At 37.9% G+C, this 27,245-nt stretch overlaps 1 protein-coding gene across 3 annotated transcripts in view; it reads right to left on the bottom strand.

Annotated features, from left to right (window-relative positions):
• The window catches only part of LOC150085722 (roundabout homolog 1-like), a 1,418,757-nt gene that overhangs the window by 481,273 nt on the left and 910,239 nt on the right, over positions 1-27,245 (bottom strand). For all 3 annotated transcript variants that reach the window (XM_090374199.1, XM_090374201.1, XM_090374202.1), the window contains exon 13: positions 25,701-25,926. In XM_090374199.1, coding sequence (XP_090230325.1) covers positions 25,701-25,926 — 226 coding nt within the window. The remainder of the gene's footprint in view (positions 1-25,700; positions 25,927-27,245) is intronic.

The following is a 27,245-nucleotide window of genomic DNA, read 5'->3' as shown; positions in this document are numbered from 1 at the left end:
GTGGAGGACTTTTGCTCTTATTTAAGAAGCATATTAAATCTGAAGCAGTGCATCCGATCAACATGAGTGGCAGGTGCAAAGTTGAGTCAGTTTGGTGCGATATTAACACTGGAAAACAAAACTGAGATTAGGAGTGTGTTATAGGCCGAATGATATTGATGAGACCACCAAACAACTATACACAGACACAAAATTTTTATCAGTAAATCAGGATGTATTATAATGGTGGATTTTAACTTTCAAGAAGTTAACTAGATTTTGTGGGTTGGTCACTCACATACTAGCAAGACTTTTGTAGGTTTCTTGGATGATTATTTTCTATAGCAGCATGTTATAGTGGTAAAAAGACGAAGCGGTACTCTTGATCTGTTATCAGCAGTGATTCTACATGCATTAAAAATCTGCAGGTAGAAGACTCACAGGGTGCCAATGATCACAATGTACCAATGTGATGCAATGTGTCGTACACTTTTAATTAAAGAGAGAAAAGGGAGAGGCTTTTAATTTTGTAAGGGCGAGTACAGTGATCTCAGACACTGTACTCACCCTTACTGTACTGTTGTTAAATCCTATGCAATCGTACCAACTGATGATGTCACCAACAGCAAACTCTAAATGCTTGCCATTTAGATGGGAATTAATCATAGAAGATACTAGGCTTTTCATACCAAGAAAGAGATACTGTTCAATGCTTAAGCATCAATGGATGTCAGACAAACTACTGAGACATGTCACAGGAAAGAAAAGCGCATAGGATGGATATAAATTATCAAGTAAAATAGAAACCTATGGTAAATATAGATTAGTATCTAATCAGGTCACAAAACAGGTTAGGCAAGCTAAGTAAGATTATGAGTAGTCTCTTGTAGGTAAAGATTCAGAGAAAAGCAGCAAAGACTTCTATGCTTATATTAACAGTAGAAGAAAGGAGTTGAACCACATTCAGCTGCTAGCTGTCAATGGGTTAAATGTTGATGACCTTGTTCATGTTCTTTCAAATTGAGTAGGCATTTTGAATCTATATTCACACAACAGGAATTCTTTAGAGGAGTGGACACCAGAAGTTTATCAAACGGTAATGAGGAGCTAAATGGCTTTGTGATGATTGAAAGGAAAGTGTAAGAGAATTTGCTGAAACTGAATAAAAAAAAGGAACCATGGGTGGACACCATCTAATTAATTATATTAAGATAGGCAGCAAAGGAGGTAAGCAAACCCTTAGCCACTAATGAGAGCATCCTTGGATTCAGGGAGGTCTTTATTCACTCGAGATGTGGAAATGTATCCCAAATTCATAAAGAGGGATCAAAAGGCGAAATGACATGTTAACTAAATATCTGTTCCAGGGAAAATAATGGAGTTGCTGTGTAATGATGCAACACAGGACCATCTGGACAGCAATGCAATTATAATATTACAATCACAGTATGGGTTTGTTAAGAGGCAATTTTGCCTAACCAATCTGATAAGTTATTATGATACAGTGATCAAGGAACTGTGCGAAAAAAAAATAATTTTGATATTATATATACATGGATTTCAGGACAGCCCTTCATATTGTTAAACATAAAATAGTGCTATATAAACTGGAGCAATGTTGCATTAAGGGCAAGTTACTGCTATGGGTAAATGGAAGAAGACAGAGTGGGTATCAATGGGCAATGCACTTTAGCATTAGCATTAGTAGAGGCATATGATGCAAGAAAGCAAGCTTATGCAGCATCAGCCAAAAAAACAAAAAAAAAACAACCCTTCCACTTCACACCTCCGTTCGTACGAAATACCTGTCCAGCTGAGCCTTAAATTTATTTAGGCTATCAACTTCCACAACAAGGGATGGAAGTCTGTTTCACCAACCAACTACCCGCTGGCTAAAGGCAAATTTCCACACATCTATCCTACATCTGTCTTTCCTCAATTTGAATTTATGCCCTCTCAGGTGATTATTCTGAGCATGAGGCAGTATCCCATCAGCACTGAGCATGCTCAAAACATTCAAGGCTTTGTACACCTCTATCAGATCACCTCTTCTTAAGCCTTTCTTCGTAAGAGCAACCCTTCATTCCATCCACTAACCTTGTTGCCCTTCTCTGTACTCGTTCCAGCAGCTCTACATCCTTCTTGAAATTAGGCCTCCAGACCTGTATACAGTACTCAAGGTGTGGCCTGACCATTGCTTTATACAAGGAAATAATCACCTCCCTATCCCTGCTAGAAAAATTCCTGTATATCATTGATAAGACACCATGAGCTACTCTTGCAGCCCGTCTGCAGTGCACAGAGAACTTCATATCTGCCTGCACAATTATCCCCAGGTCCTTTTCATACTCTACCACTGTCAGTGTAGTACCACAGAGTTGATACGTCGCTCTGGGGTTGCTGTTTCTCATATGTAGTGCTTTACATTTGTCAATGTTAAACTTCATTTGCCACCTCTCAGCCCATCTGCTCAACCTTTCCAGATCCTGTTGCACCAGCATCGCGTCAGTCGCATCCTGAACAACCCTGCCAACCTTTGTATCGTCTGCAAACATGGACATTAAGCTTGACATACCATCATCAATATTATTTATAAATACAGAAAACAACAATGGACCCAACACTGAACCCTGAGGGACTCCACTAATAACATTAGTCCACAATGAGCAGTGTCCATTAATTACCACTCTCTATTTTCTGCCACTCAACCATCCCTTTATCCATAGCAACAATTTGCGACAAATGCCACGCTGCTCCAATTTGTGCACCAGTCTTCCATGTGCAACAGTATCAAAAGCCTTTCTAAGATCCAAATATATAATATCAAAGTTATTCCCTGCATCCAATTCTTTTGTGACTACATCATAGTATCCAATCAAATTGGTCAGGCAAGACCTTCCTTTAACAAAACCATGCTGTGCCTCAGCTAAAACTGAATTCTTGTCAAGATGATCCTGCAGTGCTTCTTTAACCAGTGCTTCCATTAATTTTCCTGGAACAGAAGTTAAACTCACAGGTCTATAATTACTTGTGTCAGCCTTTGATCCTCTGTGAATTGGCATTATATTTGCACATCTCCAGTCTGTGGGTACCTCCTCTGAGTCCAAGGAAGCTCTCATAATTATGGCTAACGGATTTCTTACTTCCTTTGCTGCCTCCTTTAATATAACTGGATAGATCCCATCCACTCCAGATGCCGTTCTTGTATTTATTTTCAACAATTTCTCCTCCACTTTACTCTCAATTATTACAAGATCATCTAGCTCACTGCCAGTGTTTACTTCATCTATGGCATTCCCCTTCCTGAATAACTCCTCATGTGTGAATGTAGATGCAAAATATTGATTTTGTTTGTTAGCTACCTGAGCAGGATCATGAACAGTCAAACCATCGATATCAAGTGGACCAATCTGATTCATCCCCTTCCTTGTAGAGTTTACATAAGTAAAGAACTCCTTGCTGTTTTTCTTTGCATCGCTTGCCATAGATTTCTCGTAATCTGCGTTCATCTGCCTAACCTACTTTGTAACTTGGTTACAGATCAACTTATACATTTGTATCTATCATAGGCTTCTGTGTCACATGTTAATTTATATGTATCCCATGCATTTTCCTTCTCTGCCATATGTCTCATTAGTTCATCTGACATCCATTTAGGCCTGAACCTTGAACAATATTTCTTAGTTGGTAAGTAAAGCCTAGTAGCTTCCAAGATAAGTTCTTTGAATGCTTCCCATTTTGTGTTTGCTGTTGGTAACATCATCAGTTTGTCCCACTGTATAGAATTTAAATACTGTCTCAGACCATCGTAGTCGCTTTTACGAAAGCAGTAACCCTTCCCTTTACCCCTGATGGTAGTTACCTCCTTGAGTAAATCCCACTTCAGCACACTGTGATCACTGCCACCTAGTGGTTCCTGTATTTGCAGATTCTTAATGCATGAAGAATCACTACTGATAATCAAATCAAGAGTATTGCTCCCCCTAGTTGTCTCCTGAACATGCTGATTTAGAAAACAATCATCCAATAAATCCACAAAAGCCTTGCTAGTGTGTGAGTGACCAACTCACAAATTCCAGTCAATATCTGGGAAATTAAAATCCCCCATTATAAGACTCTCTGATTTACTGGCCCACTCTATTTCCCTGTACAGTTTCTTATTATACTCATCAGAGTCATTAGGCCAATAGCACACTCCTACACTCAATTTTGATCTCCCAATGCTTATGTCACACCAAACTGACTCGACACTGCACTGTCCAGCGATGTCGACTGGCTTCACTTCTTGGATTTTATGTTTCTTAACTAATAGCATAACCCCTCCTCCCTTCTTATCCTGTCTATCCTTTCTGTAGACGTTGTACTCCCCAAATTCCAGTTCTGCCTTACTTATATCTGTGTGACACCACGTCTCTGATATCCCAACTATATCCGCCTTTGATGCTTTGAGCAATACCTCAAATTCATCAAATTTATTTACCAAACTCCTAGCATTGGTGTACACGCAAGCATACATGCACCTGTTCTTTTTCTTAGCTACCCTAACACAACCCATGTGTTTACTTGTACCCCAATGACTCCCAGCAGTCTCTGAAATATCCTGCATCTTATTTTCCAAGCTGCTGCTCTTTCCAATGGAAGCAGTGCAAGAATAACTTTCACCTCTGCCAGTGGCTACTATTAATCTATTAGTTCTTGTATCCCCCCAATCTAGCAGTTTTCCGACCCACCTAACACTGCCTCGATAGCATCAGCAAGCATTCTTGCCCCCTTTCTATTTAAGGGTATCCCATCCCTGTAGAAGCAGTCTCTCCTCGGTGGTGGGATTCAGCTGGTTCGCACCGGTTCGGCAGAACCGATACCTAATTTTTTGTTGAGTTCGGCGAACCAGTTGTTATTAATTCAGCAAGAAATTTTTTCGTTTAGTATCGATAAAACGAATGTTCTGACTGATGTTTATCAATGGTATAAGCACAGTGCTTTGTTTATAAAAGTTTATGATATGACCACACGTGGACAGAACCAGTAAAAATATTCAAATATATAGGCACATATCCGCTCCTGCTCTGTAATATATTAAAATAAAACATTTTTTAAATTTTTTGCAGTAGCCCTTAAAAGAATGAAAAGGCAACAGAGTTTGACAGATTTTTTCAATAAGAAACCAAAATCAGAATTTGTTGTATCAGAATTGGCATTGGATGGTACAAAACAGTCACAAGCACAACCACTCCAACTTGAAGAAAGCAGCATGTCAATTATTGAAATAAAAAACGATAACAACTCCAAAATTGAAAATAATCTTCCTGAATGCTGGACAGTACAACAATATAACAATTTTAATACAGTTTACAGCCTGGCAAAAAGATGTAAACCATTTTCAGACATAGAAGATGAGATAGAAGTGCAAATTAAAAATGGATTAGATATGGGAATAGGATTACATTCTCGTAAAACTGCTGTGAAAGTAGTTGATTTCATTGCAAAGGAAATTAAAAAAGAAATATTTAATAAAATTATTGAAAATAATCTGAAAATATATTTGATTATTGACGAAGCTTCAACGATATCCTGCAAACCAGTTATACTTTTCTTAAAAGTTGAGGATTCAGTTACATCACCAACAATTTTCGTTGAACTAGTTGAATTGGAAAAACAAGATGCAGAGACAATATGTTCTTCAGTTATGAAAAGTTTAAATAATGTTGGACTTACTAAGAACTACCTAGAAAAAAATGTAACAGGATTTTGCTCCGATGGTGCCAGCGTTATGCTTGGGAGAAAATCTGGAGTGAGTACTAGGATTGCAAAAGAGTTTCCAAACATAATAATATGGCACTGTTTAAATCATCGCCACCATCTTGTTTTAGATGATTCGATAAAGGAAATAAAGCAAGTAAATCATTTAAAAATATTTATTGATAAGATATATACTATTTTATATCAATCCAATAAAAACAAATTGAACTTTCCAAAATATCCGAACAACTTGGAATTGAAATTATAAAGATTGGAAGAATTTTGGGACCAAGATGGGCTGGCTGTAGTTAAGGTCAACCCTAGCTGTGTGGCGCGCTTATCCAGCGCTACATCACTATTTTTATTCAAATAAAAAGTACTTAAGTATGGCTGCCCGTCTTGAAAATATATATTTTATAACTGATTTGGCATTGATGATTGATATTTTAAACGAAATTTCTCTTCTTTCAAATGCACTGCAAGCAAGAAATATAGACATAATAAAGGCTGAAAAACTCTTGATAAAATCTATTAAAGCATTTAAAATGCTTGGAAAGGAAAAGGGTATATACAAAAAAAAAGTTGATGATTTAATTACTTCAGAAACCTTCAAAAAAATAAAATTTGTAGAAAATCATCTATTTGTCGGGCTTCCTCGGGAAAGACTTTTAGAAAACACCGTAATGAATTTGAAAAAAAATACTAATGGATTGTGCACATTTAAAAGCAAGTTGTAGCCAATTTCAAGATAAGAATAAATTACAATGTCTCAATTTTTTGGAGCCCTGTTACTGGAATATTGAAGAAGTACTAGTTCCATGGAAAGCAGCTGAAGAACAATTGCTCGTATTTAATGATATTTTTAATTACCAAATTGATATTAATGATTATCGAGATTTCGTGGAAAACGTTTTAAAAAATTCCCAGAATTATGCAATTCCTGAAAGTGTTCAAAGACCTAAAAATATTGTCAGAACAATTGCTGTAAGTTCAGCAGAAGCGGAAAGGGGTTTTTCAAAGATGAACATAATGTTCAGAGAAGAGAAATCGCCTAACTGTTTCTAATATATCAAACACAATGACTATTAGTCTAATCGGCCTACCTCTAAAGGAATGGGATCCTACTCCTCCAGTGAAAAGATGGTTAAGGATAAATCATTCAGCCGATGATGCTCGGATAAAAGCAAAGAAAATTGCAGGTAAGGACGCCAATCAAGAAGCAATATGGAAATATCTTAAATAACAGTTTTATTGTTTTAATCAGGTATTATTTAATATTTTTTCATTAATATTTTAAAACTCTTTCTTATAACATAATCTAGTTTTGTGGACCTCTTTTATTGTTCTTATTTAAGTATTAACTGCATGAAACAATAAACTACCTTTCGGTATATAGTTTTTTTATACTTAGAACGGTCATTAGGGCAGCGAACCGGTTGTTAAATTATTTGAATCCCACCACTGTCTCTCCTGTTAACAAATACTGACCAGGCTGAAAAAAACTCTACCCCTTGAGCCTTGCACAATCTTACCAGGGCCGAATTGATCGACAGGGCTCTCATCATATACTCCCGCCTATCGTGTCTGGGCAGAATTGCAGACACTTTCAAATTCAACCCTAATTCACGTCTTTTTTTTAACTAAATATCTGTTCCAGGGAATATAATAGAGTTGCTGTGTAATGATGCAATACAGTACCATCTGGACAGCAATGCAATTATAATATTGCAATCACAGTATGGGTTTGTTAAGAGGCAATTTTGCCTAACCAATCTGATAAGTTATTATGATACAGTGATCAAGGAACTGTACGGAAAAAAAATAATTTTGATATTACATATTCATGGATTTCAGAAAGGCCCTTGATATTGTTAAACATAAAATAGTGCTATATAAACTGGAACAATGTTGCATTAAGGGCAAGTTACTGCTATGGGTAAATGGAAGAAGACAGAGTGGGTATCAATGGGCAATGCACCTCATAGACTAATGTTATTAATGGAGTCCCCCCCACCTCTTTAAAAGGTCATATTATAAATATAACCTTTAAAAGAGATAAATAGCTTAGTAATATAGCGAACTTGGAACAAATTAGAAAAAAAAAATGTTACTGCATTAACATTATGATATTTTCATGATGTCTCCATTTATTCCTACAGGATGCAGAATACGTTTCCACAAATTTTTTTAAGTTTGCACCGGCCGGCAAAAACTTACGTAAAGTCAAATTTCCATAAGTCGGGGAGTTCCTGTATTTCTCAGTTGGAATGAAAAGCCTAGCAGCCTCCAAGATTAATTTCCTGAAGGCTTCATTTAGAATCCACCATTGGTAACATCAACAGTAGATCCCACTGTATTGAATTTAAAAACTGAGTGAGACCCCTGTAGTCACCTTTACGAAAGCAAAAACCCTTTCCTTTAACACCGATGGTAGTTACCTCTTTGAGCATAAATCCCACTTCGACACACTGTGATCACTTCCACCTAGCGGTTCCTTTTTCTGCAGATTCAAAATGCATGAAGGTCACTAGTGATCATTATATCAAGAGTATTACTCCCTCTAGGAAAATCAGGAACATGCTGCTGTAGAAAACAATCATCCAATAAATCCACAAAAGTATTGCTAGTGTGAGTGACCAACCCACAAATTCCAGTCAATATCTTGGAAATGCTCCCATTATAAGACTCTCTGATTTACTAGTCCACTCTGTTTCTCTGTACAGTTGTTTTTTATACTCATAAGCGTCATTAGGCCTATAACACACATCTACTCTCGATTTTGCTTTCCGAGTGCTTAGGTCACACCAAGCTGATTCGACACTGCACTGTCCAGCCATGTCGACTGGCTGTACTTCCTTGGATTTTATGTGTTTCTTAACAAATACCATAACACCTCCTCCCTTCCTATCCTTCCTGTAAACATTGTACTCCCCAAATTCCTGTTCTGCATTCCTTATATCTGTGTTACACCATGTGTCTGTTATCCCAACAATATCTGCCTTTGATGTTTTCACCAACACCTCAAATTCATCAAATTTATTTACGAACTCCTAGCATTGGTGTACACACAAGTATACATGCACCTGTTCATATTCTTTGCTACCCTAATAAAGCCCATGTATTTACTTGTTCTGCAGTAATTCCCAGCAGTCTCTGGAATCCCCTGCAGCTTGTTTTCCAGGCTAATGCTCATTCCAATAGAAACAGTGCAAGAATCACTTTCACATCTGTTAGCAGCTACTGTTGTTGTTGTTGTTATTTGGTTTTTAGGAGCATCGGCAAATAAGGCCATATTGCTCCGGGGATATGGGTGGTCATTCCCTGACCTTTCCGCATCCTCTGTATTTGGTGGTCACAGGCTCGAATCCAAGTCTAATCAAGAAGCAGTGGCTACTATTAATCTATTAGTTCGTGTATCCTCCCAAGCTAGCAGTTTTCCGACCCACCTAACACTGCCTCGATAGCATCGGCAAATATTCTTGCATCCTTTCTATTTAATTGTATCCCATCGCTGTGGAAGCAGTCTGTCCTGTTCATAGGCACAGACCAGGCTGAGAAACATTCTGCCCCTTGAGCCGTGCACAATCTCTCCAGGGCTGAACTGATTGACCAGGTTCTTGTCACATACTCCTAGGGTGTCAAACTGGTGGCCAGTCACAAAATTTTTGTGGCCCGCAAAGCCCAAAAATAAAATGTTAAAGTAAACAATTAAAATGTACCTCTAAGGATTAAAAAAACCTCTGTAATAAATATAAAAATAATCATTTTAATTGATAATAATTTTTAAAAAAATTGGATCGATGGAGCCTTGATTAGAAAGAACTAAAAATATAAATAGTAATTTCAAATGAATGAAAATTGAAATTATTATCTTTAATTAAGATTCTAACTTTTCAGTTTATTTCTTTAAAAATAAAAGAGTTACATTTTATTTTTTAAATGGAGAATTCTTAATATAAATTTCTTTTACATATAAACTAATATTACAATATTGAAAATGCAGTGTTTTTATAATTTTATCGAAAAGATATTTCATTCGTACTAGTATCTTTGTTGTGATCTGTTGTGTTGTGTGCATTGTGTTTGCCATCTATAATTTAACAAATACCTAAGTAATCGTTTTTTTAATTTCAAAATTTTCATTTCAACTATAGAATTTATATAGAAAATGTCGCTTTCAACACCACTCAAGAAAGGAAAAATTGATAACGCGGGAAGAAAATACCAAGGAAAGTGGGAGCTGAACTATTTTTGTATGGAAGTGAACAGTAAAATTACTTGCTTAATTTGTGTTGCTGAAGAATACAACATTAAATGGCATTAGCATTAGTAGAGGCATCTGATGCAAGAAAGCAAGCTTATGCAGCACCCGCCAGAAAAAAAAAAAAAAAAACTTCCACTTCACCCCTCCGTTCGTTCGAAATACCTGTCCAGCTGAGACTTAAATTTATTTAGGCTATCAACTTCCACAACAAGGGATGGAAGTCTGTTCCACCAACCAACTACCCGGGCTAAAGGAAAATTCCAGACATCTATCCTACATCTGTCTTTCCTCAATTTGAATTTATGCCCTCTCAGGTGATTATTCTAAGCAAGAGGCAGAATCCTATCAAAATTGAGCATGCTCAAACCATTCAAGACTTTATACACCTCTATCAGATCACCTCGCCGGTACCTAGTCTCCAGACACTGTAATTTCCAAAACTTAAGCCTTTCTTCCTAAGACCAAGTCTTTGTTCCATTCACTAACCTTGTTGCCCTTCTCTGTACTCGTTACAGCAGCTCTACATCCTTCTTGAAATGGGGCCTCCAGACCTGTATACAGTACTCAAGGTGTGGCCTGACCATTGCCTTATACAAGGGAATAATCACCTCCTTATCCCTGCTAGAAAAATTCCTGTATATCATTGATAAGACACCAGAGGTACTCTTGCAGCCTGTCTGCGTTGCTCAGAGAACTTCATATCTGCCTGCACAATTACCCCCAGGTCCTTTTCATTCGCTACCACTGTCAGTGTAGTACTAAACAGTTGATACGTTGCTCTGGGGTTGCTGTTTCCCATATGTAGTACTTTACGTTTGTCAATGTTAAACTTCATTTGCCACCTCTCAGCCCATCTGCTCAACCTTTCCAGATCCTGTGGCAGCAGCATAGCGTCAGTAGTGTCTTTAACAACCCTGCCAACTTTCGTATTGTTTGCAAACTTGGACATTAAGCTTTATATACCATCATCAATATTATTTATAAATACAGAAAACAATAATGGACCCAACACTGAACCCTGAGGGACTCCACTAAAAACATTAGTCCATGATGAGCAGTGTCCATTGATTACCACTCTCTGTCTTCTCCCCCTCAACCACCCCTTTATCCATAACAGCAATTTGCCTCCAATGCCACACTGCTCCAATTTGTGCAGCAATCTTCCACATGTAACAGTATCAAAAGCCTTTCTAAATATCTAAGTATATAATATCATAGTTATTCCCTGCATCCAGTTCTTTTGTGACTGCATCATAGTATCCAATCAAATTGGTCAGGCAAGACTTCCCCTTAACAAAACCATGCTGTGTCCGAGCTATAACTGACGTGTTGTCTAGATGATCCTGCAGTGCTTCTTTAACCAGTGCCTCCATTAATTTTCCTGGAACAGAAGTTAAACTCACAGGTTTATAATTACTTGTGTCAGCCTTTGATCCTCCTTTGTGAATTGGGGTCACATTTGCACATCTCCAGTCTATGGGTACCTCCCCTGAGTCCAAGGAATCTCTCATAATTATGGCTAAGGGTTTGCTTACTTCCTTTGCTGCCTCCTTTAATATAACTGGATAGATCCCATCCAACCCAAGTGCCTTTCTTGTGTTTATCTTCAACAGTTTTTACTCTCAGTAAAAACTGTTGAAGTTTGGCATAACCCCTTAACTAATGGCATAACCCCTCCTCCCTTCCTATCCTGTCTATCCTTTCTGTAGATGTTGTACTCCCCAAATTCCAGTTCTGCATTCCTTATATCTGTGTGACACCATGTATCTGATATCCCAACAATATCCGCCTTTGATGCTTTGAGCAATACCTCAAATTCATCAAATTTATTTACCAAACTCCTACCATTGGTGTACACACAAGTATACATGCACCTGTTCTTTTTCTTAGCTACTAACACAACCCGTATGTTTACTTGTACCGCAATGACGCCCAGCAGTCTCTGAAATATCCTGCATCTTGTTTTCCAGGCTTCTGCTCATTCCAATAGAAGCAGTGCAAGAACCTCACCTTTCACCTCTGACAGTGGCTATTATTATTCTATTAGCCCTTGTATCGACCCCACTTAACACTGCCTCGATAGCATCAGCAAATATTCTTGCACCCTTTCTATTTAAGTGTATCCCATCCCTGTAGAAGCAGTCCCTTCTGTTAACAAGTACAGACCAAGCTTAAAAAAATTCTATCCCTTGAGCCTTGCACAATCTTTCCAGGGTCGAATTGATCGACAGGGCTCTCATCATATACTCCCTCCTATCGTGTTTGGGCAGAATTGCAGACACTTTCAAATTCAACCCTAATTCACGGCTTTTTTTCAACAGTGACCTTTACTTGTTAAGTAATTCTGCCGGTCTCCTACTCTTAATATCATTAGTGCCAACGTGTAACTCTAATCACAAGGAACAATATTCGGGCTTCGAAGGAAAAATAAGAGAAGAAAAATTGAAAACAATGAAGAAAACACTTCATAGTCAACAACAGGTATTTACAAAATTCATGAAAACTAATGAATCAGTAGTAAGAGCAAGTTAAGAAATAAGCTATTTGTTAGCAAAACGTTCAAAATCGTTCACGCATGGTTTGTTAATTAAAGAATGTATGATAAAAGCAGCTAAAATCTTCTGTCCTGAAAAAGTGCAATCATTTCGCGATATTTCATTATCAAGAAATACAGTGGTAGAGAGAATTAGCGAAATGGCAGATAACATCAGTTCACAACTACAGGAAATATCTACAGATGTCCTGTTCTTTTCAATTGTGATTGATGAAAGTACAGATATACGAGATGTTGCTCAAGTTGCTGTATTTTTATGTGGTTACGATAATAACATGAGGATCACCGAAGAATTGTTGGAAGTTATCCCTCTTCTTGGAACTACGACTGGCGAAGATATTTTTGCTGCTGTGTGGAGCATTTTAGAAAAGTGTAAGCTTCCACTTAGCAGGCTTGTGTCTGTAACAACCGACGGTGCTAAATCAATGACAGGTGAAAATCGAGGAATTGTGTCAAAATTGATTAGAAAATTACAAGCTGAGTACCCAGATAAACTGAAAACCATGGCTGTCCACTGCCTTAGTCATCAACAAGTTCTGTTTAAAAATAATAAAAATGGACGATGTATTGAAAAGAGTAACAAAAACAATCAACTTTATTCGAGCGAGAGCACTCAACCATCAGAAATTTACTTCTCTTCTTAAAGATTTAGAATCTGAGTTTGACGATCTTTTTTATTATACAGAAGTTCGATGGTTATCATGCCACAAAGTTTTAAAGAGATTTTATATGCTTTTGGAGGAAATGATAGTTTTTCTTGAAATGAAAAATGAAAATGTATCAGTTATAAAAAATCCTTTGTGGATTAAGGATTTGGCATTTTTAATTGATATTACAAGCCACCTCAATAATCTTAACATTTCATTGCAAGGTAAAAATAAGTTAATAATGAACATGTACGATGCAATAGCAAGTTTTGTACAAAAACTAACGTTGTTTAAAAATCATTTAAAAAAAGGCATTTTGACCCATTTTCCTACTTGTGAGCAGTTAAAAACACAAAATCAAAATTGCTCTTTCTCACAATATTGTGACAAAATTGAGGAAATCAAAAACGAATTTGATAAGCGTTTTAATGATTTTAAAGAATTAGAAGATATGTTTTCTCTTTTTGTTGGACCTTTTTCATTTGAAATCGAAAAAGCTACCACTCTGATTCAACTGGAATTAACTGATTTCCAAAATGATTCATTTTTGAAAGACAGATGTCGAGAAGTAGCAATTCCTAAAATATATTCTTACTCAGGTGAAAAATACCCGGAAATTAAAAAGTTTGCTGTGCAAATCATGTGCCACTTTGGGAGTACATACTTATGCGAGCAATTATTTTCATGTATGAAATTCAATAAAACAGCGTATAGATTGAGATTGACAGATAAACATCTTTCCGACATACTGAAAATTGTGTGTTCCCAGTCTTTGACTCCTGATGTTGAAAAACTAGTAGGGGGTAAACGATGACAGGTTTCCGGGAAAACAAATTAATTATTTTCATAAATATATTGAATATTTAATTTTTAAATAAAAATAATAATATAACAATTATATATACTAAAACCAAAGAAGTGCAAGGCAGCCAAAGTAACAACCTCTAATAGTTACAATTTATTAGGAAACGTTTCGGAAATTGTTATTGTTACAAAATCCATCTTCACTGTTTGTAGCAATTTCCGAAACGTTTCCCAATAAATTGTAACTAATAGATGTGTTACTTTGGCTGCCTTGCGCTCCTTTGGTTACCAGTTCATCAACAGCAACTTTACTCCCATTTCTTCACTATACATACTAAATTACTAAATTCTAAATTACTTGTATTCTGTAGATCTGAATAAAAATTTAAATGTTAATTACATATGAGTTTTAATTATCCTGATTATGCTACTGAATCCTGAATCAATATATAATATTTACGAAAATTTTATGTGGCCCACAAAAATCATACCATAACACAAAATGGCCCGCGACAGAAATGAGTTTGACACACCTGATATACTCCCTCCTATCGTGTCTGGGCAGAATTGCAGACACTTTCAAATTCAACCCTAACTCATGGCTTTTCTTCCACATTGACCTGTACTTGTTAAGTAATTCTGCTGGCCTCCTACTCTTAATATCATTAGTGCCAACGGGTAGAACAATATCACCTTTTGTGCCCTTGAAAGATGAAATCTGCTATACAATGTCATCAAACTTTGCCCCTGGCAGACATACCCTGGTCCTGTTCGAATACAAGACATATACAAAGGGATAATCCCCTCCTTCACTCTGCTAGCAAAATTCCTAAATATCATTGACAAAACTCCATGACTTGTTCTGGCAGCCCATTTGCACTGCTCAGAGAACTGCATATCTGATTGCAAAATAACTGCCAGGTGTTTTTTATTCTCCACCTCCCTGAGTTGAGTACCACACAGTTCGTACATTTCTCTTGGGTTACCGCTACCCATATGCAGTACTTTGCATTTGTCAATGTTAAACTTCAGTTGCCACTTCTCAGCCCATCTGCCTAACTTCTCTAGATACTGTTGCAGTAGCATACTGTTTTTACTGTCATTAACAACCCTGCCAACCTTTGTATCATCTGCAAACTTCGACATTAAGCCTGATCGATATCATTGAAAAATACACAAAACAAAAATGGGCTCAGCACCAAATGCTGCGGGACTCCACTAATAACATTAGTCCACGTAGAACAGTGTCCATTTATTACTACTCTCTGCTGTGTCCCACTGAACCATCCCTTCATCCATTGCAGCATCTTGCCCTTAATGCTATACTGCTCCAATTTGTACAGCAGACTTTCATGTGTAACAGTATCAAAAGCTTTCCTGAAATCCAAGTATATGATATTAATTTTTTTTTTTTGAATCCAGTTCCTTTGTGACCACATTATATTATGCAATCAAATTTTTCAAACAAGACTTCCCCTTAACAGATCCATGCTTTGTCTGAACTATTACTGCAGTCATGTCCATATGATCCTGCATCTTTTCTTGCATCTGCATCTTCAAATAATGGAGACACTGGTTAAAGAATTAACCAGTGTCTCCATTATCTTCCCAAGAACTAACAGCTCTATAATTATTTGTGTCACCCTTTGAACCCCCTTTGTTAATTGGTGATATGTTTGCACTTCTCAAGTTCATGGGGCCCTCTAAATCTAAGGAAGCTCTCATAATTATGGCTAAGGATTTGCTTACTTCCCTCACTGCCCCCCTTCAATATAACTAGATAGATAGATTCCATCTGCCCTAGGTGCCTTTTTTATGTTTAACTTCAACAATTTTTCCTCCACTTTGCTCTCCATTATTTGCAAAATCATTTAGCTCCCTGTTAGAGTGTACTAAATTTCTGTCCTCCCCTTACAGATTTCCATATGTGTGGAATTCACCTGCCTCTACTAATGCTAATGCTAATGATAATTCTATTATGGAAGTCAGGAGAACAGCAGATAACATGGAAATTTAAGGTGCAGGGAAATCAGACTATGAAGGAAATAAAACGGTGCTCTTATCAAGAAATCCTTCACTTCTTTAAATTGCCTTGAATGGATTGAGTAAGCTGAATTCTAATGGAATTCTTCTTCTTGCTGAGCCTACATAAACATGACGGTGCATAAATCTAAGTTGAGGAGGGGTAGTTGCAGAATAGATGTATGGAAGATTGCCTTCAACCAGCTGGTGGTTTATTGTTAGCAAAAGCTTCAATGTTGTGGACGTGGATGGTTTGAATTAACTCAAAGAACTAGACAAATTCTTGGAGAGTATGGATGTATGACGTGTGCATTATTGCATGTTTTTTTGTGATGAGATATGTGAAGTATGTAGGTTTCTTGCCCAAATTTCTGGGATCTTTAAGGTCAATAAGCCCAATGCTGCTGCCAAAGTCACATATAAAAAATGGCAGTTAGTACAATTCCAAGTGTTAATTCACACTTGCATTGGTTTGCAAGTGTGAACTAATACTTGCAATTGTACTACTGCCATTCAAATATTTGAATCAGTTGGAGTACATATGGATAACTTTGCAATCCATTCTGAATACAGATGCTGAATCACAGAGCAAGTCTCCACTTTACTTAGTATTACATGTTTGCACTAATGATATTAAGAGTAGGAGACTGGCGGAATTACTTAACAAGTACAGGTCCCTGTTGAAAAAAAGCCATGAATTAGTGTTGAATTTGAAAGTGTCTGCAATTCTGCCCAGCCACGATAGGAGAGAGTATATGATGAGAGCCCTGTCGATCAATTCGGCCCTGGAAAGATTGTGCAAGGCTCAAGGGGTAGAATTTTTTTCAGCCTGGTCGGTACTTGTTAACAGGAGAGACTGCTTCTACAGGGATGGGATACACTTAAATAGAGAGGGTGCAAGAATGTTTGCTGTTGCTATCGAGGCAGTATTGGTGGGTCGAAAAACTGCTAGATTGGGGGGAATACAAGGATTAATAGACAGTAGCCACTGGCAGAGGTGAAAGTGATTCTTGCACTGCTTCTATTGGAATGAGCAGCAGCCTAGAAAATAAGATGCAGGATATTTCAGAGACCGCTAGGAGTCATTGGGGTACAAGTAAACACATGGGTTGGGTTAGGGTAGCTAAGAAAAAGAACAGGTGCATGTATACTTGCGTGTACACCAATGCTAGGAGTTTGGTAAATAAATTTGATGAATTTGAGGTATTGTTCAAAGCATCACAGGCGGATATTGTGGGGACATCAGAGACGTGGTGTCACACAGATATAAGTAATGCAGAACTGGAATTTGGGGAGTACAACGTCTACAGAAAGGATAGACAGGATAGGAAGGGAGGAGGGGTTATACTATTAGTTAAGAAACACATAAAATCCAAGGAAGTGATCCCAGTTAACATCGCTGGACAGTGCAGTGTCGAGTCAGTTTGGTGTGACATAAGCATTGGGAGATCAAAATTGAGAGTAGGAGTGTGCTATAGGCCTAATGACTCTGATGAGCATAATAAGAAACTGTACAGGGAAATAGAGTGGGCCAGTAAATCAGAGAGCCTTATAATGGGGGATTTTAATTTCCCAGATATTGACTGGAATTTGTGGGTTGGTCACTCACACACTAGCAAGGCTTTTGGGGATTTATTTGATGATTGTTTTCTACATCATGTTCGGGTGGCAACTAGAGGGAGCAATACTCTTGATTTGATTATCAGTAGTGATTCTTCATGCATTAAGAAGCTGCAGGAACCACTAGGTGGCAGTGATCACAGTGTGCTGAAGTGGGATTTACTCAAAGAGGTAACTACCATCAGGGGTAAAGGGAAGGGTTATTGCTTTCGTAATGGCAACTACGATGGTCTGAGACAGTATATAAATTCTATACAGTGGGACCAACTGATGATGTTACCAACAGCAAACTCAAAATGGGAAGCATTCAAAGAACTTATCTTGGAAGATACTAGGCTTTACATACCAACTAAGAAATATTGTTCAAAGTTCAGGCCTAAATGGATGTCAGATGAACTAATGAGACATATGGCAGAGAAGAAAAATGCATGGGATACATATAAATTAACATATGACACAGAAGCCTATGATAGATATAAGTTGATCTGTAACCAAGTTACAAAGCCGGTTATGCAGGCGAAGGCAGATTACGAGAAATCTTTGGCAAGGGATGCAAAGAAAAACAGCAAGGAGTTCTTTACTTATGTACACTCTAGAAGGAAGGGGATGAATCAGATTGGTCCACGTGATATCAATGGTTCAACTGTTCATGATCCTGCTCAGGTAGCTAACAAACTAAATCGATATTTTGCATCTGCATTCACACATGAGGAGTTATTCAGGAAGGGCAGTGCCATGGATGAAGTAAACACTGGCAGTGAGCTAGATGATCTTGTAATAATTGAGAGTAAAGTGGAGGAGAAATTGTTGAAGATAAATACAAGAAAGGCACCCGAGGTGGATAGGATCTATACAGTTATATTAAAGAAGGCAGCAGAGGAAGTAAGCAATCCGTTAGCCATAATTATGAGAGCTTCCTTGGACTCAGGGGAGGCACCCACAGACTGGAGATGTGCAAATGTAACCCCAATTCACAAAGGAGGATCAAAAGCTCACACAAGTAATTATAGACCTGTGAGTTTAACTTCTGTTACAGGAAAATTAATGGAAGCACTGATTAAAGAAGCACTGCAGGATCATCTTGACAATAATTCAGTTATAGCTCAGACACAGCATGGTTTTGTTAAGGGAAGGTCTTGCCTGACCAATTTCATTGGATACTATGATTTAGTCACAAAAGAATTGGATGCAGGGAATAACTTTGATATTATATAATTAGATCTTAGAAAGGCTTTTGATACTGTTGCACATGGTAGACTACTACACAAATTAGAGCAGTGTGGCATTGGTGGCAAATTGTTGCTAGGGATAAAGGAACGGTTGAGTGGCAGAAGACAGAGAGTGGTAATTAATGGACACTGCTCATCGTGGACTAATGTTATTATTGGAGTACCTCAGGGTTCAGTGTTGGGTCCATTGTTGTTTTCTGTATTTATAAATAATATCGATGATGGTATATCAAGCTTAATGTCCAAGTTTGCAGACGATACAAAGGTTGGCAGGGTTATTAAGGACGCTATTGACGCTATGCTGCTGCAACAGGATCTGAAAAGGTTGAACAGATGGGCTGAGAGGTGGCAAATGAAGTTTAACATTGACAAATGTAAAGTACGACATATGGGAAACAGCAACCCCAGAGCAATGTATCAACTCTGTGGTATTACACTGACAGTTGTAGAGAATGAAAAGGACCTGGGGGTAATTGTGCAGGCAGATATGAAGTTCTCTGAGCAGTGCAGATGGGCTGCAAAAGTAGCTCATGGTGTCTTATCAATGATATACAGGAATTTTTCTAGCAGGGATAGGGAGGTGATTATTCCCTTGTATAAGGCAATGGTCAGGCCAGACCTTGAGTACTGTATACAGGTCTGGAGGCCTCATTTCAAGAAGGATGTACAGCTGCTGGAACGAGTTCAAAGAAGGGCAACAAGGTTAGTGAACGGAACGAAGGGTTGCTCTTACAAAGAAAGGCTTAAGTTTTGCAAATCACAGTGTCTGGAGACTAGGCACCGGCGAGGTGATCTGATAGAGGTGTACAAAGCCTTGAATGGTTTGAGCATGCTCAATGCTGATGGGATACTGCCTCTTGCTCAGAATAAACACCTGAGAGGGCATAAATTCAAATTGAGAAAAGACAGATGTAGGATAGATGTGCGGAAATTTGCCTTTAGCCAGCGGGTAGTTGGTTGGTGGAACAGACTTCCATCCCTTGTTGTGAAAGTCGATAGCCTAAATAAATTTAAGGCTCAGCTGGACAGGTATTTCAAACTAACAGAGGAGTGAAGTGGAAAGGGTTTTTTTTTTTTTTTTTTGGCTGATGCTGCATAAGCTTGCTTTCTTGCATCATATGCCTCTACTAATGCTAATGCATTAGTAGAGGCATATGATGCAAGAAAGCAATAGTATTTAAACAGCTCTTCTGAATTGGATGACACTCATTGTGTGTCATCTTTTGCTGCATAAGAAAGGAGATAAATCAGAAATTTGAAATTATAGACCAATTAGCTTGTTATCCCACATCTACAAGTTGTTCACAAGGATCATTACGAACAGATTAGAAAGAATACTTGATGAGAATCAACCGACAGAGCAAGCTGGCTTTACGACAGGATTCTCAACAATGGATCACCTTCACGTAATATCACAGCTAATGGAGAAAGAAAAGGAATATAAAACACCATTATGGCTGGCATTTGTGAATTATGAAAAGGCATTTGACTCCATACAGCATAAGGCAATGTTTCGGGCACTTCAAAGACAAGGCATAGATATCCCATATATTATAATGTGAACGGAGAGTACCTAAACCATTTACGATTTGTAGATGACATTGCGGTCATAAGCCACAATCCCAAAGAATTAGAGGAAAATCTTAATCAGTTATGCACAGTTAGTAAGGATTTTGGACTAAAAGTGAATATGGCTAAAACAAAAGTAACGGTGCACAAGTATGCACAAGTATGAACGCCGACCGGGCTAGCCGAGTGGGTAAAGTACCTGCCCGGCAACCCAAAGGTCGCGGGTTCGATTCCCGCCTCGGGCTTGGATCAAACTACTGCAAAAACCTTGGGAGGTGCGATATGGCCACAGAAGCCGATGCGCCAACAACTACCAAATCAAAAAAAAAAAAAAAAAAAACAAGTATGAACAAGTAAGAAGGGAAATAATGATTGAAGGAGCAGTAATTGAAAAGGTGGAGTCATATACTTATCTGGGACAAGTTATTAGCTGTAATAATGATAAATGGCTGGAAGTCAAGAGAAGGATAAATTTTGGATGTATAGCATTCAGGAAATATAGTCACATACTGAAGAGTAATATTCCACTTTGTCTGAAACGTAAAATAATGAACCAATGTATACTCGCCACCTTGACTTATGGAAGTGAAACTTGGGCATTCCCCAAAAGAATGGAAGAGAAGCTGAGAACTACACAGCGAAGAATGGAACGAATTATATTGGGAATCAGACTGTTAGATAAGAAGAGAAACACATGGATTAGGCAGGAAACTCAAGTAAAGGACATTCTTATCAAAACTAAAAAACTAAAATGGTTTTGGGTAGGACACATAGCTCGAATACATGATGGCAGATGGACTAAGAAAATAACAGAATGGTACCCAAGAGGAGCTAGAAGAAAACCTGGAAGACAAAGGCGGAGAGGGATAGATGAAATTCATGAGTTTTTTCGGTAGTAAATGGATGGCCAGTGCTCAAAACAGAAGGAACTGGAAAGTTGCTGGAGAGGCCTTCATCCTGCAGTGGATTGAAAATGGCTGATGATCATCATCATCATTGTGTGTGTGTTCTGCTTTCAGATCCAAATTATGATGTCTAAAGCTGTTATCCATCAAAATCAGTGCCCATGCTTCTGCAGTCCATTTGGTGAACTGTCTAATTGGTATCTCGTTCAAGCTGTGACATAATAGAATATCAGCGACTGCAAGATTTAGTTTGCAGTTACGATGGAGAATCTCAATTATGTCATGGAATGTGCAACTTGATACTTTCTGCCATGCACTATAATTGCACACTTTGGTAGTTGTTTACACTGGAATTGATTTTAATATATATATATTTATAATTATATGTAATTTTTGTAATGTTAATATAAATATCACATAATTGCCCTTTAGCTGTAATTTTCCTCCAATTTTTTTTTGTAAAATTGATAGCTTATTTTCAGTATACTTAACTTTCTATTATCGCAACTGTTAACATAACCTTAATTTTCAATTTTGCTAATCCCTGATTGTATGTTGATAATGGATGGCCAGTGCTCAAAACAGAAGGAACTGGAAAGTTGCTGGAGAGGCCTTCATCCTGCAGTGGATAGAAAATGGCTGATGATGATCATCATCATTGTGTGTGTGTTCTGCTTTCAGATCCAAATTATGATGTCTAAAGCTGTTATCCACCAAAATCAGTGCCCATGCTTCTGCAGTCCATTTGTCTGCAGTTCAATTGTCAAACCATGTCAAGTCTTGGTGGGTACTTGATGGGTATTTATTTTCCACTGTATTTGGATGTGTGCAATAAAAGATTATTTATTGATTTATAATTCCTTCAGCCTTTGCTAGAACTTCATTTGTAAAGGAATTTTATAGTATATTAACATTCTACAATCTTAACATTCAACCCATACATGGTATTAACCCCTTCGAGTAACATTTTTTTCCTGAAAATGTGCCATGATGAATCAACACTGAACCTTGAGGAACTCCACTAATAACATTAGTCCACGTTGAGCAGTGTCCATTGATTACCACTCTCTGTCTTCTGCCACTCAACCATCCCCTTATCCATAGCAGCAATTTGCCTCCAATCCCACACTGCTCCAATTTGTGCAGCAGTCTTCCATGTGCAACAGTATCAAAAGCCTTTCTAAGATCCAAATATATAATATCAAAGTTATTCCCTGCATCCAGTTCTTTTGTGACTACATCATAGTATCCAATCAAATTGGTCAGGCAAGACCTGCCCTTAACAAAACCATGCTGCGTCTGAGCTATAACTGAATTCTTGTCTAGATGATCCTGCAGTGCTTCTTTAACCAGTGCCTCCATTAATTTACCTGGAACAGAAGTTAAACTAACAGGTCTATAATTACTTGTGTCAGCCTTTGATCCTCCTTTGTGAATTGGGGTTACATTTGCACATCTCCAGTCTATGGGTACCTCCCCTGAGTCCAAAGAAGCTCTCATAATTATGGCTAGGGGTTTGCAAACTTCCTTTGCTGCCTCCTTTAATATAACTGGATAGATCCCATCCACCCCAGGTGCCTTTTTTATGTTTATCCTCAACAATCTCTCCTCCACTTTCCTCTCAGTTATTACAAAATCATCCAGCTCACTGCCAATGTTTACTTTACCTACATCATTCTCCTTCCTGAATAACTCCTCATGCGTGAATGTAGATGCAAAATACTCGTTTAGATTGTTAGCCACCTGAGCAGGATCCTCAACTGTTGAACCATCAATATCCAGTGGACCAATCTGATTCATCCCTTTCCTTCTCGAGTTCAAGTATGTAAAGAACTCTTTTCTGTTTTTCTTTGCATCCTTTGCCAAGGATTTTTCGTAGTCTGCCTTTGCCTGCCTAATCTCCTTTGTGACTTGGTTACAGACCAACTTATATCTATCATAGGCTTCCATGTCACCCATTAATTTATATGTATCCCATGCATTTTTCTTCTCTGCCACATGTCTCATTAGTTCATCTGACAACCATTTAGGCCTAAACCTTGAACAATATTTCTTAGTTGGTATGTAAAGCCTGGTAGCCTCCAAGATTAGTTCCTTGAATGCTTCCCATTTTGAGTTTGCTGTTGGTAACATCATCAGTTGGTCCCACTGTATAGAATTTAAATACTGTCTCAGACCATCATAGTCGCCTTTACGAAAACAAAAACCCTTCCCTTTACCTCTGATGGTAGTTACCTCCTTGAGTAAATCCCACTTCAACACACTGTGATCACTGCCACCTAGTGGTTCATTTATCTGCAGGTTCTTAATGCATGAAGAGTCACTACTGATAATCAGATCAAGAGTATTGCTCCCTCTTGTTGCCTCACGAACATGCTGGTGTAGAAAACAATCATCCAATAAATCCACAAAAGCCTTGCTAGTGTGCGAGTGACCAACCCACAAATTCCAGTCAATATCTGGGAAATTAAAATCCCCCATTATAAGACTCTCTGATTTACTGGCCCACTCTATTTCCCTGTACAATATCTTATTATACTCATCAGAGTCATTAGGCCTATAGCACACTCCTACTCTCAATTTTGATTTCCCTATGCTTATGTCACACCAAACTGATTCGGCACTGCCCTGTCCATCGATGTCGACTGGCTTCACTTCCTTGGACTTTATGTGTTTCTTAATTAATAGCATAACCCCTCCTCCCCTCCTGTCCTGTCTATCCTTTCTATACACATTGTATTCCCCAAATTCCAGTTCCGCATTACTTATATCTGTGTGACACCACGTCTCTGATATCCCAACAATATCTGCCTTTGATGTTTTGAGCAATACCTCAAATTCATCAAATTTATTTACCAAACTCCTAGCACTGGTGTACACGCAGGTATACATGCACCTGTTTCTATTCTTAGCTACCCTAACACAACCCATGTGTTTACTTGTAACGCAATGACTACCAGCAGTCTCTGAAATATCCTGCATCTTGTTTTTCAGACTTCTGCTCATTTCAATAGAAGCAGTGCAAGAATCACTTCCACCTCTGCCAGTGGCTACTGTTAATCTATTAGTCCTTGTATCCCCCCCAACTAGCAGTTTTCCGACCCACCTAACACTGCCTCGACAGCATCAGCAAAAATTCTTGCACCCTTTCTATTTAAGTGTATCCCATCCCTGTAGAAGCAATCTCTCCTGTTAACAAGTACAGTCCAGGCTGAAAAAAATTCTACCCCTTGAGCCTTGCACAATCCCTCCAGGGCCGAATTGATCGACAAGGCTCTCATCATATACTCCCTCCTATCGTGTCTGGGCAGAATTGCAGACACTTTCAAGTTCAACCCTAATTCACGGCTTTTTTTCAGCAGTGACCTGTACTTGCTAAGTAATTCCGCCGGTCTCCTACTCTTAATATCATTCGTGCCAACGTGTACAACTATATCACCTTTTGTGCCCTTAAAAGATGATATCCGCTCTACAATGTCATCAACCTTTGCCCCTGGCAGACAAGTATTTGGATCGAACGGAGGGATGAAATGGGAGCAGGTTTTTTTTTTTTTTTTTGGCTGATGCTGCATAAGCTTGCTTTCTTGCATCGTATGCCTCTACTAATGCTAATGTTAATGCAAAATTAGCCAGATAAATGGCCGAGAAAATACATTTATATCCTAAATTTGGAGGTATTATTGTTTGCTTCAGGATATTGTTTTTTTTGTTTTTTTTTTTTTAGGAGCATTAGCAACTAAGACCATATTACTCCAGGATATGTGGTGGTCATTCCCTGACCTTTCCGCATCCTCTGTATTTGGTGGTGACGGGCTCGAACCCCAGTCTAATCAAGAAGCATGTGCTACACACTGCTGCTGCTGCTCCTTCCCACATGGCTACGGAGGCACCTCGGTATATTGTATCCTGAAATATTTCATGTAGTTCCAAATAACTTTTAAAACTAAAAACGAGATATCTCGGGATAATCCACAAAGGGGTTAAAGTACTATAAGTTCTAACACTTTTCATAGTTGCAGTTATCATAAAATTAAAAAAATTTATATTTATAATTTATAAGTTATGTTGGAATTTTGCATTAAGTTTCATATAGCTTTTAAATGCTGTTTCCATTTAAAAGTTATGAAATTCTTCAACGAATTTCTTCTTCTTTCTAGAAGAAATTCTTTGGCAAATGATAAAAAAAAAACTTATATCAAGTGTGTTTCCTACATTAACGCTAACATAATAATAAATGCTAAGATAAATATGGTGATGTAAGTTTATAAACAAACTAGCTTAGAAAAATGTCTTACAATTAAGAATACAGCAATGGGTACACCAAGCTGAAGCCATAAAGGTTAGATATATAAATTAAATGTTACTTGCCATCTTCCATGGTTTGTGCACTACGTGAATTGCTAGGAGGTCCCTCTACACTTTTATAAAATGGAACAAGAAAAAACTCATATTTGGTAAACTTGCGTAGATCAGTAAGAACATATGATGAAGCACCACCATTAAGAACTGTAACCATGTTATATTTTTGTGATCCACCAGAAAGATCACGGAATCTAATATAGAACCCTTCCACATACTCTTGACCACCTTGAATCTGAAAAAGTAAATAAAATTGCCTGAGAGAATTATACAGGTTTAATTTAAAAAAAAATATCAAATACAAATTTTGGAAAAAATTAATTAGCTACTGTATGTTTTCACAAGGGTAGTGAAGTGGAGAGAGCGAGAGAGAGAGAGAGAGAGAGAGAGAGAGAGAGAGCGAGCCTAAGTAGTAAAGTCTACCAAGGTTTTCATAAATGAACATATGGACTTAAACTTACCAGATATATATGTGCCAAATCTCTACCATCATTCTATATGTTTCAGATATATGGTGCTCTGCTACCCAGTTTAATCTGAAAAATATCCCTAAATCTTTTGTTAATAAAATTAGCCAAAGCCAAATTGCTTTCTCCCAACATTATGATGAACAAACTGTGGCTTCATTAGAAAGAACATAATTAGCCTTTATCATAACAATTTTGAGACTGCGATCGTATATCACTCAGGTATATACAGAGTGTTTCAAAAATGATGGTCAATAATTTAAAGGTGAAAAGTACAAACTAAAATAAGCAAAAAAAGTACCAGTGAACATCGGGCCGCAAATGAACAGTTTTCGAGATAATGCACATTTCTGTTAAGATCCGCCACTGACTAGGGGAGCACTAGTTTAGCAAAAAGCTGTGAATCCTTTGCTAAGGGTGGTTTTATTAAACATAAGACAATACACTTTTAATTTTTAATTTTTTGGTTTCCACACCACAGGATTTTACAGATGTTACAGGTTACAGGATGTTACTAAAGGTGTTCAAAATGCTGTCCTTGCATCCATATGCAGCTTTGTAGTCTTCTCTGCATTGAGTTGTGAATCCTCTCAGACATTCCTGGGTCATTTCTGATTAGCTGAATGGCTCCTTCAACCTGATGCTGCAATTCCTCAACTGTGTTAATGTCAGAAGTGTATACCAAGCTTTTTACATGACCCCAGGTAACAAAATTCCATAGTATTTAAGTCTGTTAATCTGGGAGGCCACATTACAGGCCCACCTCTATCTATCCACCATTGACCATACTTTCTAGTTAGATACCGAATCACAACTCGAGCAAAATGCACCGGTGCACCATCATGAATAAACCACATGTTCTAGCATTTCTGAAGTGGAACATTATCTTCATCAAGGAGGTCTGGAAGAACATTCTGCAGGAACTGAAGGTACAGCTCGCCTGTTTGGCAGAAAGTGTGGTCCAATTAGACAGTCTCCTAGTAGTCCTGCCCAGACATTCAACGAGAAAGGTTGCTGATGTCATGACTGGTGAATTGCATTAGGATTTTCGTCGAACCAAACATCACAGTTATGAAAATTAAAAATA

Source organism: Mastigoproctus giganteus, chromosome 5 (genome assembly GCF_048544385.1).
Source record: "Mastigoproctus giganteus isolate SK-2022 chromosome 5, ASM4854438v1, whole genome shotgun sequence".
Classification (NCBI taxonomy): Eukaryota; Metazoa; Arthropoda; class Arachnida; order Uropygi; family Thelyphonidae; genus Mastigoproctus; species Mastigoproctus giganteus.
The sequence above is the reverse complement of the archived record's forward strand: the minus strand, read 5'-3'. Positions and strand labels throughout refer to the sequence as shown.